Here is a 12,175-nt window from a genome sequence, read left to right on the forward strand (position 1 = left end):
GCTAAACCTACAAATCCATAAATTATCGCCAGACTGTAAAAACTTATCTCAAACTACCTCGGACCCACTCCGCGACCGCGATACGGCTTCCACGAGTGCTGTACTGGAACCCAAGACTGACGATAATTTATGGATTTTTAGTTTTAGCTGACGATGTCCACTATGGACATCCGGTAGTTACTTTTATTCTGAAGAAGGTAGGGTTATGCTGACCGACACCTAGGTGAACTCTAGGTAAACGGTGCAACTGAGGCTCTTGGTTATTAAAATTAAACTTGCGTTGTGTCTCCACAAATAGCCCCGGTAGACCCTTTAGCACTCTGAATGTTCGTACCCGTAAAAATCTGTACACAAAACTCGCTAGAAGGAAACGAACTGGAGGAATCGAATTTTTCGAGTGTTGAAACTGTTCCTACTTTTGTGGTAGCTTTCTTGTAGATATCGGCTAAATAGGGTTGAGTTTTAATGTTCTCTTCTCTGTAGGTGCGGCGGTGCTGAAGCAAAATGGGCCATCTTGAGAGCGACGCAGTGATCCTTTTCCAGACGATGATACTGTTGTGTATCGAGGTTTCGTTGATGAGAAGATAGACATCGGAACCAGTGAACTTGACTGAATATTTTCTCACAAGTACGGAGTGTGGGAGCCCGGGACTTTCACCTGCAGAGAACGACTTTTGCTGTTTCCCACATCACCATTTCTCCTCCGCGTCCTTGAAGACCTCTTTTCAAGAACAGCTGGACGGAATATCGACCCTCCTGAAGAGGTTCACTTTTCTCTTTCCTTTCGTAGTTTTCGAAAGCGCTGGCTTCGCCGTGACCTGCACCTGAAGAAAATTTTGCAAAATTTCTTCAGCATTCGAGAAAGATTTTGCGACTATTTCGTGTTCGCAGCTTACTGCAATTGGGGCACTTAAGTTGAGTGTGTTCCCCAGTCTGCGGAACTGTTGAAAAGATTTCCCAAGACAGAGGAGACTTTTTTCTGAGTGTATACGGACACACAATGTAATGTTGGCACTGTAGTAACCTGTGTTATTTTGACGATCAGTTTTCTGGCCGATGTACGCTGCACGTCGGCGTTTGCAACAAACAGAAGTGGCGTTAATATCCCCTCTCCAGAGATGTTACTGAAGTAATACGTACAAGATCATCTTTGTTATTAGAAATGTCAGGGAAGTCTGTCTTCATTGCAGTGGTGTTTTATGGTACAACTATGGGCATAGTGCCTTTCCATTTCTAAGTAAAATGAGGGGAAATTTTGGTGTCCAGCGACATCAATGCAAGGTAATGTCTCTATGCTGTCCAGAGATATTAGTGCTGTGTCAGTCTTCAGCCAGCTGAGATTGGAGTTTACTTGTAGCATGGAGATCCTGTGCTCAGAAAAGATCACTTGCAGTGTATAGGTCCTGTGCTCAGAAAAGATCAGTGATCTCAACTGTGGTGCAGTGTAGCTGTCCAGCGATATTAATGCAACTTAATGTCTCTATGCTGTCCAGAGATATTAGTGCAGTGTCAGTCTTCAGCCAGCTGAGATTTGAGTGTACTTGTAGTGTGGAGGTCCTGTGCTGAGAAAAGACGAGTCATTTCAACTGTCTTGCAGGGAACACAAATAATGGTTAGTTAGTAGCATGAGAAGAGGTATTATTGAAGAATGCTTCATCCACAGATATTAGCTGTGTTCTCTTCTGTTGCTATCTACAAGACCTAGTAGTATGTCTGAGAGATGTTAAGGTCGTGGGATATTGACAAGGTCCTGTTATACTGATTACACAGAGACAGGGTGCACCAGAGATATTACTGATCCAGAGATAGTAGCTATGTGCGCTTCAGCAGCACACAGACACTGCTGGAGTAGCACCAGAGATATTACTGCTACAGTTTGTAGAAACACCGTTTCTGTTATGAGAGATGTCAGCGAAGATCATTGAAGGGATGTTCCACCGCAGAGCTATTGCTGAAGCGATTTCCTATATCCCGCGGAAGTAAGAGAAATTTTGGAGCCAGAGATATTAGTGGAATGTGGTAACACTGGATGAGAGAGTGAAGTGTCCGTTTACTTGTTGCGGGGACACGTGTTTGCGAGTTGGGGAGGCGCGTCGCAGCTGACTTGGAGTGGTTCCAGCGGTGCGTGAGCAGAGGCATCGTCGAAGCGTGTGTCATCAGGGAGTGTAGCGTGGTGTGGCGCGCTGTCAGCGGGCAGAGATAAACGTGACGAGCGGCAGCGTGTGGTAACGCAGCGGGTGTGTTTCCCCGTGCTGTGGTGAGCGGGTCAGACGGCGCTGAAATGCGACGGAGGTCCGCCAGCGCCGCGACGCTGGTGATCGTCGTGGGGGCGGACGTCGACTCCAGGCTCCTGCTGCGGGGGCGGCGCCGCTCCAGCGCGCGCTCCAGCGACAAGTTCCGGGCGCCCGCCGAGGAGAAGGTCCGCACCACATAACAGCAAACCTCCGTCTGTGTCTGTGTCTGTCGGACTTCCACCGAGCCTATACGCTCTCTCACCTACCTTCTTTGCTCTCTCTCTCTCTCTCTCTATCTCTCTCTATCTCTCTCTCTCTCTCTCTCTATATATATATATATATATATATATATATATATAGTGGCTTCTGCCGACACTATTCGCTCTCTCTCTCTCTCTCTCTCTCTCTCTCTCTCTCTCTCTATATATATATATATATATATATATATATATATATATATAGTGGCTTCTGCCGACACTATTCGCTCTCTCTCTCTCTCTCTCTATATATATATATATATATTGGCTTCTGCCGACACTATTCGCTCTCTCTCTCTCTCTCTCTCTCTCTCTCTCTCTCTCTCTATATATATATATATATATATATATATATATATATTGGCTTCTGGCGACACTATTCGCTCTCTCTCTATCTCTCTCTCTCTATATATATATATATATTGGCTTCTGCCGACACTATTCGCTCTCTCTCTCTCTCTCTCTCTCTCTCTCTCTCTCTCTCTCTCTCTCTCTCTCTCTCTATATATATATATATATATATATATATATATATATATGGTGGCTTCTGCCGACACTATTCGCTCTCTCTCTCTCTCTCTCTATATATATATATATATATATATATATATCGGGTGATCAAAAAGTCAGTATGAGTATGAAAACTTAATAAACCACGAAATAATGTAGATAGAGAGGTAAAAATTGACAGACATGCTTTGGCATGACATAGGGTTTTATTGGAACAAAAAAAAAAAGTTCACAAAATGTCGTTTGGTGGTGATCGTGTGCTCAGCCGCCACTTTCGTCACGCTTGGCCTCCCAGGTCCCCAGACCTCAGTCCGTGCGATTATTGGCTTCGGGGTTACCTGAAGTCGCAGGTGTATCGTGATCGACCGACATCGCTAGCGATGCTGAAAGACAACATCCGACGCCAATGCCTCACCGTAATTCCGGACATGCTTTACATTGCTGTTCACAACATTATTCCTCGACTACAGCTATTGTTGAGGAATGGTGGTGGACATATTGAGCATTTCCTGTAAAGAACATCATCTTTGCTTTGTCTTACTTTGTTATGCTAATTACTGCTCTTCTGATCAGATGAAGCGCCATCTGTCGGCTATTTTTAAACGATTGTATTTTTTCGGTTCTAATAAAACCCCATCTCATTCCAAGCATGTGTCTCAATTTGTACCTGTCCATCTACATTATTGCGTGATTTATTCAGTTTTCAAATTTATACACTGTCCCTCCATTCGTAAGAGGATGTAATCTCTCCCCTCCTTCCTTCTTCAATCTTTTGTCCACATTAGACAATACCCAGTCCAAGTAATTAATAAGCAAAGTCTTTTTATGAAGATTTGAGAGGAGCAAAGATTACAGTAAACTTTCAACTTTACTTAGAATGTCATGATGAGACGGCTCCAGTTCTTCTTGTCTAGGGGTTTGATTCTTGAAGCTGAAAATCTAACATCAGGTCGTCACGGTTGGTTTCAACTAAATAAAGTTGAATATTGTTGTTGCAGAATTTCTTTTGCGCAAATATATTTTCCACAGATTTTCTCACACTTTACTATATAGTGCAGTATGTTGACTTTTGACATTAAGAAAGCCAAAATAACATTCTTCGCACCAACTATCGCATCCGAGGCAAACTTACGACTGTGTAAATATTAATTTTAATAACCAACAGCCTCAGATGCACCGTTTAGCTAGAAATTTATCTAGGTTTTGGTCGGGATAACCCAACCTTCTTCAGAATAAAAGTAACTACCGTTTGTCCATAGTGGACATCGTCAAGCTAAAACTACAAATCCATAAATTATCGTCAGGCTGTAAAAACTTACCTGGCACTGCCTCGGACCCACTTGGCGACCGTGATGCGGCAGCCACAAATGCTGTACTGGATCTGAAGTCTGACGATAATTTATGGATTTGTAGTTTTAGCTTCACTCTGCGGAAATAACAATATTCCAAAGGATATGCAATTTTTCTTAACAAATGAACTTCTACTAGTTTTCGTTACATCATTAATTTTGATTATTATTGTATAAATGAATCCGCAAATAAACATAGTAAACAGTATAGTATTGGGTAAGTAATAATAGAAGTTTTAAGTGTGTCATTAATTCGTGATTTCAAATGTTTCTAATAAAAAAATGTGCATTCGGAGTTAGTACGTACCGATTATAACATCGAAACAAAAATGTTATATAAAGTAATTACTTTTGGAAAATTTTACCCTGCAATATAACATACTGTGCACAAAATTATATGACAGTTTTCAAAAAAGCAACTGAGATAATATTGAACTGTCCAAAGCTCGAAAAATAGTACTAATATCGGCAACTACTGTTGAGGGAAACAAATGCCAGAGGAGGATGTCCCGTTACAAGGGTCGTTTAGTGAGCAGTGTTACAGAGAATGTTGTATGTACTTCCATGTTTGTCTTTTTATTTTTCATTCTTTCTTTGTAATCTATCTGATCAAAACTATACAGAATGTTGTATGTACTTCTATGTTTATCTTCTTATTTTTCATTCTTTCTTTGTAATCTATCTGATCACAACTATCCAGATGCTCATATTTATAGCGGAATTCACCACCAGATGTCACGAGCGGCGGACCCGCCAACATACATTGCGAAATCAAAAGTATCCGGACACCTGGCTGAAAATGACTTACAAGTTCGTGGCGCCCACCATCGGTAATGCTGGAATTGAATATGGTGTTGGCCCACCCTTAGCCTTGATTACAGCGTCGACTCTCGCAGGCATACGTTTAACCAGGTGCTGGAAGGTTTCTTGTGGAATGGCAGCCCATTCTTCACGGAGTGCTGCACTGAGGAGAGGTATCGATGTCGGTCGGTGAGGCCTGGCACGAAATCGGCGTTCCAAAACCTTCCAATGGTTTTCTGTAGGCTTGAGGTCAGGACTCTGTGCAGGCCAGTCCATTACAGGGATCTTATTGTCGTGTAACTACTCCGCCACAGGCCGTGTATTATGAACAGGTGCTCGATCGTGTTGAAAGATGCCACCGCCATCCCTGAATTGCTCTTCAACAGTGGGAAGCAAGAAGGTGCTTAAGACATGAACGTAGGGCTGTGGTGTGATAGTGCCACGCTAAAGAACAAGGGGTGCAAGCTCCCTCCGTGAAAAACACAGCCACACCATAACACCACCGCCTTCGAATTTTGCTGTTGGCGCTACACACTCTGGCAGATGGGGTTCACCGGGCATTCGCCATACCATCGGACCCCTACATTCTGCACCGTGATTCGTCACTCCACACGACGTTTTTCCATGCTTCAATCGTCCAATGTTTACGCTCCTTACACCGATTTAGGGGTCGTTTGGCATTAGCGGCGTGATGTGTGGCTTATGAGCAGCCGCGAGACCATGAAATCCAAGTTTTCTCTCCTCACCTTCTAGCTGTCATAGTACTAGTAGTGGATCCTGATGCAGTTTGGAATTCCTGTGTGACGGTCTGGATAGATGTCTGCCTATCACACATTACGACCCTCTTCAACTTTCGGCCATGTCACAGACGAGGTCCCTGTACGTTTTTCTGTCGTACGTGTCCCTTCACGTTTCCACTTCACTGTCACATCGGAAACAGTGGACCTAGGGATGTTTGGGAGTGTGTAAATCTCACGTACAGACGTATGACATACGTAACACCTGACCACGTTCGAAGTCCGTGAGTTCCGCGGAGAGCCCCACTCTGCTCTCTCACGATGTCTAATGACTACTGAGGCCGCTGATATGGAGTACCTGGCAGTAGGTAGCAGCAGGATGCACCTAATATGAAAAACGTATGATTTTGGGGGTGTCCGGATACGTATGATCACGTAGTGTAGGCTGGGAGTGTTGTCAGTAGAGAAGCAGTAAAAGCAAAATAGGGCGGTCAGGAGACTTCAGTGTCTTCCAACGTGGAGGAGTCATTCGCTGAGTGACAAATGCGCCTGGGACACTTCAACACTTCTAAAGGTGCCAAAGTAGACTGTTGGTGATGTGATTGTGAAGCGGAAACGCGAAGGAATAGCCGCAGCTCAACCGAAACCACGCAGCCCTCGTGTTCATCTACATCTGCACCATACACCGCAAGCCACTTAATGGTGTGTGGGGGAGGGTACTTTCGGTACCACTATCTGATACCTCCAACCCTGTTCCACTCGCGAGTAGTGCGTGGGATAAACGACTGTTGGTAGGCCCCTGTATTGGCTCTTGACTTCTCCAATTTTCGCCTCGTCATCCATGCGCGAGATGTATGTTGGACGAACGTGATATGTTGTCCGACTCCTAGTGAAAAGTGCTGTCCCGAAATTTTAATAATGACTCTGTCCGATCTGGATACTGGTTTCTCAGGATTCTTTTTTTTTCTGGGTCATCAGTCTACTGACTGGTTTGATGCGGCCCGCCACGAATTCCTTTCCTGTGCTAACCTCTTCATCTCAGAGCAGCACTTGCAACCTACGTCCTCAATTATTTGCTTGACGTATTCCAATATCTGTCTTCCTCTACAGTTTTTGCCCTCTACAGCTCCCTCTAGTACCATGGAAGTTATTCCCTCATGTCTTAGCAGATGTCCTATCATTCTGTCCCTTTTCCTTATCAGTGTTTTCCACATATTCCTTTCCTCTCCGATTCTGCGTAGAACCTCCTCATTCCTTACCATATCAGTCCACCTAATTTTCGTCTATAGCACCACATCTCAAACGCTTCGATTCTCTTTTGTTCCGGTTTTCCCACAGTCCATGTTTCACTACCATAGAATGCTGTACTCCAGACGTACATCCTCAGAAATTTCTTCCTCAAATTAAGGCCGGTATTTGATATTGGTAGACTTCTCTTGGCCAGAAACGCCTTTTTTGCCATAGCGAGTCTCCTTTTGGTGTCCTCCTTGCTCCGTCCGTCATTGATTATTTTACTGCCTAGGTAGCAGAATTCCTTAACTTCATTGACTTCGTGACCATCAATCCTGATGTTAAGTTTCTCGCTGTTCTCATTTCTACTACTTCTCATTACCTCCATCTTTCTCCGATTTACTCTCAAACCATACTGTGTACTCATTAGACTGTTCCTTCCGTTCAGCAGATCATTTAATTATTCTTCACTTTCACTCAGGATAGCAATGTCATCAGCGAATCGTATCATTGATATCATTTCACCTTGAATTTTAATTCCACTCCTGAACCTTTCTTTTATTTCCATCATTGCTTCCTCGATGTACGGATTGAAGAGTAGGGGCGAAAGGCTGCAGCCTTGTCGTACACCCTTCTTAATACGAGCACTTCGTTCTTGATCGTCCACTCTTATTATTTCCTCTTGGTTGTTGTACATATTGTATATGACCCGTCTCTCCCTATAGCTTACCCCTACTTTTTTCAGTATCTCGAACAGCTTGCACCATTTTATATTGTCGAATGCTTTTTCCAGGTCGACAAATCCTATGAACATGTCTTGATTTTTCTTTAGCCTTGCTTCCATTATTAGCCGTAACGTCAGAATTGCCTCTCTCGTGCCTTTACTTTTGCTAAAGCCAAACTGATCGTCACGTAGCGCATTCTCAATTTTCTTTTCCATTCTTCTGTATATTATTCTTGTAAGCAGCTTCGATGCATGAGCTGTTGAGCTGATTGTGTGATAATTCTCGCACTTGTCAGCTCTTGCCGTCTTCAGAATTGGGTGGATAATGCTTTTCCTAAAGTCAGATGGTATGTCGCCAGACTCATATATTCTACACACCAACGTGAATAGTCGTTTTGTTGCCACTTCCCCTAATGATTTTAGAAATTCTGGTGGAATGTTATCTATCCCTTCTGCCTTATTTAACCGTAAGTCCTCCAAAGCACTTTTAAATTCCGATTCTAATACTGGATCCCCTATCTCTTCTAAATCGACTCCTGTTTCTTCTTCTATGACATCAGACAAATCTTCACCCTCATAGAGGCTTTCAGTGTATTCTTTCCACCTATCTGCTCTCTCCTCTGCATTTAACAGTGGAGTTCCCGTTGCACTCTTAATGTTACCACCGTTGCTTTTAATGTCACCAAAGGTTGTTTTGACTTTCCTGTGTGCTGAGTCTGTCCTTCCGACAATCATATCTTTTTCGATGTCTTCACATTTTTCCTGCAGCCATTTCGTCTTAGCTTCCCTGCACTTCCTATTTATTTCATTCCTCAGCGACTTGTATTTCTGTATTCCTGATTTTCCCGGAACATGTTTGTACTTCCTCCTTTCATCAATCAACTGAAGTATTTCTTCTGTTACCCATCGTTTCTTCGCAGCTACCTTCTTTGTACCTATGTTTTCCTTCCCAACTTCTGTGATGGCCCTTTTTAGAGATGTCCATTCCTCTTCAACTGTACTGCCTACTGCGCTATTCCTTATTGCTGTATCTATAGCGTTAGAGAACTTCAAACGTATCTCGTCATTCCTTAGAACTTCCGTATCCCACTTCTTTGCGTATTGATTTTTCCTGACTAATGTCTTGAACTTCAGCCTACTCTTCATCACTACTATATTGTGATCTGAGTCTATATCTGCTCCTGGGTACGCCTTACAATCCAGTATCTGATTTCGGAATCTCTGTCTGACCATGATGTAATCTAATTGAAATCTTCCCGTATCTCCCGGCCTTTTCCAAGTATACCTCCTCCTCTTGTGATTCTTGAACAGGGTATTCGCTATTACTAGCTGAAGCTTGTTACAGAACTCAATTAGTCTTTTCTGCTGCTGTTGATATTACCCGATACTCATCTGACCAGAAATCCTTGTCTTCCTTCCACTTCACTTCACTGACCCCTGCCATATCTAGATTGAGCCTTTGCATTTCCCTTTTCAGATTTTCTAGTTTCCCTACCACGTTCAAGCTTCTGACATTCCACGCCCCGACTCGTAGAACATTATCCTTTCGTTGATTATTCAATCTTTTTCTCATGGTAACCTCCCCTTTGGCAGTCCCCTCCCAGAGATCCGAATGGGGGACTATTCCCTAATCTTTTGCCAATGGAGAGATCATCATGACCCTTCTTCAACTACAGGCCACATGTCCTGTGGATACACGTTACGTGTCTTTAATGCAGTGGTTTCCATTGCCTTCTGCATCCTCATGTCATTGATCATTGCTGATTCTCCCGCCTTTGTGGGCAATTTCCCACCCCTAGGACAAGAGAGTGCCCTGAACCTCTATCCGCTCCTCCGCCCTCTTTGACAAGGCCGTTGGCAGAATGAGGCTGACTTCTTATGCCGGAAGTCTTCGGCCGCCAATGCTGATTATCAAAATTTAGGCATGGCGGGGATCGAACCCGGGACCGAAGACGTTTTGATTATGAATCTAAGACCCTACCCCCCCCCCCCCCCCCCTTTTTTTTAAATCTCATTTTGTTCGCTTGTGTTTGTTTCATCTGCTCGGGGCGGACGTCGTAAGACATCCGGTTAAGTTCGTAGTTGGTCGATTAACTCAGTTTTTTAATTACAGAGGGAAGCTAACCCTCTGACCTAACACACCCCTAGACCACGGGAGTTTGTTTAGCATCTCTATAAGCCACATTCGCCAGCTAAACGATGCCGTGACGAAACGCACCGCTCTTCGTCGGATCTTCTCCACCTCCTCCATCAGTCCTACCTGATAGTGATCCCTGGTAGACGAACAACACTCAAGAATCGGGCAAACAAGCGCCTTATAAGCCACTTCTGTCGTGGATGACTTAGATTTCCTCAAGATTCTTCCAATGAATCTTGAGTCTCGTGTCTACTTTTCCCGTTGTCTTTTTTATGTGGTCATTCCACTTATGATCGCTCTGGTTAGTTACTCCTAGATATTTTACGGCAGATGCTGTCTCCAGCTGTTTGTCGTCAATAGTGTAGCTATGTATGCGCAATACGTTACATTCATTTGCGTTCAGGATCAACTGCCAGAGTCTGCACCATTCATCAATACTCTGCAGGCCATTCTGCAAATTCCTACTCTCTTCTGGCGTTGCTACTTTGGCATAGACAACTGCATCATCTGCGAATAGCCTTAAAGAGCATCCGACCCTTTCTAGTAGGTCATTTATATACCAGGTGATCAAAAAGTCAGTATAAATTTGAAACCTTAATAAACCACGGAATAATGTAGATAGACAGGTAAAAATTGGCACACATGCTTGGAGTGACATGGGGTTTTATTAGAACCAAAAAAAAAAGTTCACAAAATGTCCGACAGATGGCGCTGGACAGCAAAACATCAGTGACTGCACATGACAATCGTGTATAAAAGGAGCTGTAATGAGAGAGAGAGAATCAGATGCGCCAGCAGTCGCAGCACGTTGACGTTACCTGTAAAGGCGCTTTTAGTGAAGCTGTATTATCAGAATGGGGAATGTGCTAGTTCAGCCTTATGATCCTATCGCCATAGGAACGGGACAAATGCAGCTGTGGCGAGAATGGTATCGAAGTTCGAAGCCACGGGTTGTTTAGACGATAGACTCCGTAGTAGACGACCGAGCACAAGGCGTAACGCTGCTGAGACAGTTCAGGAAGAAATGGAGACTCTAGCGGGTTCGTCTATGCACGGGGAAGTCAGCGCTCGTGCAGTCGCACGTCGCACCGGCATTCCATACACTACTGTTTGGTTGGCACTGAGGCGTACCCTCCGATGCTATCCGTACAAAATCCGTCGGCATCGTGAACTGTTACCTGGCGATTTAGTGAAGCGGAGGGCATTTGCGGTTTGGGCGTTTCTAAAGAAGGCGGAAGATGAAGATTGTTTGAGTAACGTGTTGTGGACCGACGAAGCTCATTTCACGCTCCGAGGGTCTGTCAACGCTCACAAGTGCAGAATTTGGGCTACCGAAAATCCTAGAACTGTCGTAGAAGCTCCAAGTCACGACGAGAAAGTCTCGGTGTGGGTCGGATTTACCACATCTACCGTTATCGGGCCATTTTTCTTCGAGGAAATGCGCGATTCTGTTTTTCTAACTGCTACCGTGACGGGTGAGAGGTACGCCGATATGTTACAGAATCGCATCATCCCAGCCTGGCTGATAAACACCTGCTGGAACGTACGATGTTTATGTAGGATGGCGCTCCACCCCATATTGCTAGACGCTTGAAAGATCTCTTGCGCGCGTTGTTTGGTGATGATCGTGTGCTCAGCCGCCACTTTCGTCACGCTTGGCCTCCCAGGTCCCCAGACCTCAGTCCGTGCGGTTATTGGCTTTGGGGTTGCCTGAAGTCGCAGGTGTATCGTGATCGACTGACATCTCTGGGGATGCTGAAAGACAACATCCGACGCCAATGCCTCACCATAACTCCGGACATGCTTAACAGTGCTGTTCACAACATTATTCCTCGACTATAGCTATTGTTGAGGAATGGTGGTGGACATATTGAGCATTTCCTGTAAAGAACATCATCTTTGCTTTGTCTTACTTTGTTATGCTAATTATTGTTATTCTGATCAGATGAAGCGGCATCTGTCTGGCATTTTTTGAACTTTCCTATTTTTTTTTTTTGCTTCTTCTAATAAAACCCCATGTCATTCCAAGCATGTGTGTCAATTTGTACCTCTCTATCTACAATATTCCGTGATTTATTCAGTTTTCAAATTTATACTGACTTTTTGATCACCCGCTACATTGTAAATAGCAACGGTCCTGTCACACTTCCGTGTGGTACTCCCGGAGTTGCTTTTACATCTGTCGATTTAGTTTCG

The 12,175-nt window shown here is 44.1% G+C and overlaps 1 protein-coding gene across 1 annotated transcript in view; it reads left to right on the top strand.

The window, feature by feature from the left end:
- LOC126295214 (nostrin) overlaps positions 1-12,175 on the top strand; it is a 152,857-nt gene that overhangs the window by 38,425 nt on the left and 102,257 nt on the right. The window contains exon 2 of the mRNA XM_049987556.1: positions 484-2,419. Coding sequence (XP_049843513.1) covers positions 2,282-2,419 — 138 coding nt within the window. The 5' untranslated portion in view covers positions 484-2,281. The remainder of the gene's footprint in view (positions 1-483; positions 2,420-12,175) is intronic.

This window comes from Schistocerca gregaria, chromosome 11 (assembly GCF_023897955.1).
Source record: "Schistocerca gregaria isolate iqSchGreg1 chromosome 11, iqSchGreg1.2, whole genome shotgun sequence".
Taxonomy (NCBI): Eukaryota; Metazoa; Arthropoda; class Insecta; order Orthoptera; family Acrididae; genus Schistocerca; species Schistocerca gregaria.